General features: G+C 61.6%; 1 protein-coding gene across 1 annotated transcript in view; it reads right to left on the reverse strand.

The window, feature by feature from the left end:
• Positions 1–720, reverse strand: part of LOC103807182 (ankyrin repeat and SAM domain-containing protein 1A-like) — a gene marked incomplete at both ends in the record, with an annotated part of 5,202 nt that extends 4,482 nt beyond the window's left edge. Inside the window, 2 exons of the mRNA XM_009079904.1 lie at positions 108–280; positions 622–720. Of these exons, the coding sequence (XP_009078152.1) occupies positions 108–280; positions 622–720 (272 nt within the window). The remainder of the gene's footprint in view (positions 1–107; positions 281–621) is intronic.
• Positions 721–1,469: the final 749 nt, after the last annotated feature.

The raw sequence follows: 1,469 nt of genomic DNA on the forward strand, positions 1-1,469 counted from the left end.
CGGGGACAGACCACGGTCACCAGGGGCTCCCCGGCCCTCGGCACGAAGTGGTTTCATGAGAGGACTTACAACAAGTCCCAGCCCCAGGGAACAGGGCAGGACCTGGCAGGAGAGAGGCAACACTCACATTAACTATCTCAAGCTCCCAGAGGTTTTTCACAGTGTCAATAGAGCTGTAGCCACTCGAGAGGAAGGACTGGATGTAATCCTGCAGCCCCAGGGAGTCGAGCCAGGCAGAGACCGAAGGCTGGCTGTTCCCATCACAGCCCAGGGGTTTCAACTGTGAAAGCACAGGAAAGGGGTTAAAAGGCACAGGAACTGGGATCCTGAAGGATATGGGGTTAATGAAAATCAGTTTACAGGCCATCACCATCTCCACTAGCACTTTACAGTAACAAAATCCCTGGAATGCACTTGAGATCAAGACTGGCAGGAGGAACAGCCACCCTTCTCCCAAGAACAAAGCCACAACCATCCACATAGCCAAGAGGTACTAATATACTCCTCCCTGCTAGTCCCAAAATCGTTCCCAGAGCCACAGGGACCTGCTTTTGTTCCCCCTGTGCTCGCAGCCATGCCGGGCGCTGTGCGTCCCTGCCCCGGGGAGCGGTCGGTGCTGACCTTTGGCAGGGAGCGCGCAGCCTGGAGCAGCTTCCGGCGGTGCTGGGGGTCACCAATCCCAATGTCCCGCAGGTCCTGGTCTTCCATGACATTACAGCCCTGTGGGGACAGCAGGAGCCACATCAGGTGTGGGAGCAGAGCTGACACCGAGGGGCTGCAGCACACGGTGCACTGCCCTCCCCTCTGAGCCTGCCCTGGAAACCACTTCCAGCCATCAGCCCTTGGGGCCACGACTTACAGCCACGGTGGGACCACAGACGCTTCGACCACCCTGTGACGCCACCCGGGCTACCCCCGGCCCCCTCCCCCCCGAGCAGGGCTCTTGGCTCTGCTCCACCTCCCTCCACGGCCACGGAGAAACCGCAGCGCTCTCCGTGAGATGAGGGGAAGGTCAGGTGCGTCCCAGGCTGGAGGCACGGCCTGCGCTGGTGGAGACGCTCCGGTCGCGGCACGCTGCGCTGTCCTTCCCACCTTCTGCCCCTTCCCACCAGGACTCTGCCCCCCTTCAGGAGCCTCATACCTGGGCAGTGTCCCCACGCCGGCAGAGCTGCTGTGACCACAGCTGCAGCTGCAGCCCGGAGCCCCGGCCCTGCCTCCCTCCGCTCCCCGGAGAGCCCCAGCTGCAGGTCTGTGCTACAGCGCTGCGCTGCTCCACATTTGCTTTCGTAAGAGAAACCCAATTAAAGCTGGCTGTGGGGGAAGGCGAGGGGCAGATCACCGAGCATCCTCCATGAAGGGCACCAAGTGCTTCCTACCCCTTCCCATCCACACTTTCCACAGGACTTCAGCACGTGTGCTCTGCTGAGTGCCCCCTGCTTCGCACCCAGCAGGCCAGGAGGCTCCCCTGC

This window comes from Acanthisitta chloris, unplaced genomic scaffold (assembly GCF_000695815.1).
Source record: "Acanthisitta chloris isolate BGI_N310 unplaced genomic scaffold, ASM69581v1 scaffold27738, whole genome shotgun sequence".
Classification (NCBI taxonomy): Eukaryota; Metazoa; Chordata; class Aves; order Passeriformes; family Acanthisittidae; genus Acanthisitta; species Acanthisitta chloris.